The sequence below is a fragment of the Anopheles nili genome, chromosome 2, assembly GCF_943737925.1.
Source record: "Anopheles nili chromosome 2, idAnoNiliSN_F5_01, whole genome shotgun sequence".
NCBI lineage: Eukaryota > Metazoa > Arthropoda > Insecta > Diptera > Culicidae > Anopheles > Anopheles nili.
In genome coordinates, this window is record NC_071291.1 from 72,229,682 (window position 1) to 72,231,167 (window position 1,486).

General features: G+C 45.9%; 1 protein-coding gene across 1 annotated transcript; it reads right to left on the reverse strand.

Moving 5' to 3' along the window:
- Nucleotides 1-932: 932 nt before the first annotated feature.
- Nucleotides 933-1,271, reverse strand: LOC128730122 (trypsin inhibitor ClTI-1-like). The gene has a single exon (XM_053823154.1). The coding sequence runs from the start codon at nt 1,179-1,181 to the stop codon at nt 933-935; it is 249 nt and encodes an 82-aa protein (XP_053679129.1). The 5' UTR covers nt 1,182-1,271.
- Between the last annotated feature and the right edge of the window lie 215 nt (nt 1,272-1,486).

The window sequence follows — 1,486 nt, forward strand, 5'->3', positions numbered from 1 at the left end:
ATGAAGGTGAAACACTCTACGGGTCAATTAATTACGCTGGCAAACGATGACGAAGCGTATTTCAATTTGAGTGGTTTATGTTCCACCTGGGTAATTTTGTTTTGGAAAGCAAAAAAAGAGGCATGTTTGAATCGCCAGCGAAGCAAAGTACGCGAGAGTTTAATTGAAACGTGGAAGGCTTTAATCGAAAGCATCACAATAGGTCATGATATTTGAAAAGTTTCCTACCGTTTATTATTGCGAACTCGATTCTTCAATATTTGTTCGTTATTTTTCTTGCAAACAAACGTGGCTTTGTATACGTGACAACTTCTCCCTCCAGGCGGTGTCTGACTGGCAATAAGCGCTTGAAAAAGAGTAAATAATTCCCACACACCCGGAAGCGAAGCAGCTCAGCTGCGCGGGCTGCGAACAAGGAACACCCGTACCGTTTTGCAACAGACGAAATGGGTTAATACACCCTTGGTTTTCTGCTTAACCTGTTTGACTCTCCCCCAGGAATTTCATTTTCACTCCCCCCAGGGAGACACGTTCCGTGGCAGAGATCAATTTAGTGACTTCTAATAATTTATTGCCCGTGGCGACGGAGAAGATTCATAACTAATGAATTTCGATGACGATTTTGCTGAATTATTCATGAGGCTCTCACTCCCGACACCAACAGCTCGTATGACCCAGTTGGTGGAACGAAACGGTGGGAGGAATTTATATTTTAGAATCTCGAACCAAAGCCATGGGCTGTACCTTGAACGGTTGCGCCTCCTTCGCGATGTTTGTACAGCTGCCGGTGTTATGTTCTTTCCCGGACACAATCATCACAGGCACACAGTTTTCGAGGGGTTTGTTACAACACTTTATTCGAGATCTCGTGATAAGTGCTGCCTAGGTACAATTTTGCAAACTTAAAGAGGAATTTTGCTGAACGTGACGCATCATTTATCCTCCTCCTCGACCTTGTCGTTCTGCATGCAGTGTCCTTCGCGCAGCAGCTTCAGATTGGACTTCACGCCATATTCGGAACCAATGCGGCAGTTCAGCACGCACAGGTTGGAGTATGTCTTCTTATCGCTGCCACACACAGGCCGGTATGTCCTCGGGCAACCGCACGGGACTGCATTCGCGCTTAGAACCAGTGCCAACACACCCAGCACTAGCAGGTTGATGTACGAGAGGAAGCGCATCTTGATTTTTCACTTTTTACCAGCGAAAGCTGATCGCTGGGAGAGCTGTTCACAGGGGATTAAAACTAGCTTGGCTTAATCACACCGTTACGGGCGGCTGCTTTTGGCTACTGTGGAGTGGTATCGTTTTTCGAATCAATTTTATTCGCCATCTCAAATACACACTCCGGCTGTATGGGTGCGAAAACGATCGAAAACAGGCACACTCATGAAGGGTTTCTTTTATTTTTCAACCATAGACCATTGAGAGAGGCAGCATTCGGGGAGAGCAGTTTGTTTGGAATGCTAAACGCACTAGCGATATA

Bases quoted from the DNA above. Each gene is read 5' to 3' on its own strand.
- LOC128730122 (XM_053823154.1), bottom strand. From the start codon at position 1,181: ATGCGCTTCCTCTCGTACATCAACCTGCTAGTGCTGGGTGTGTTGGCA.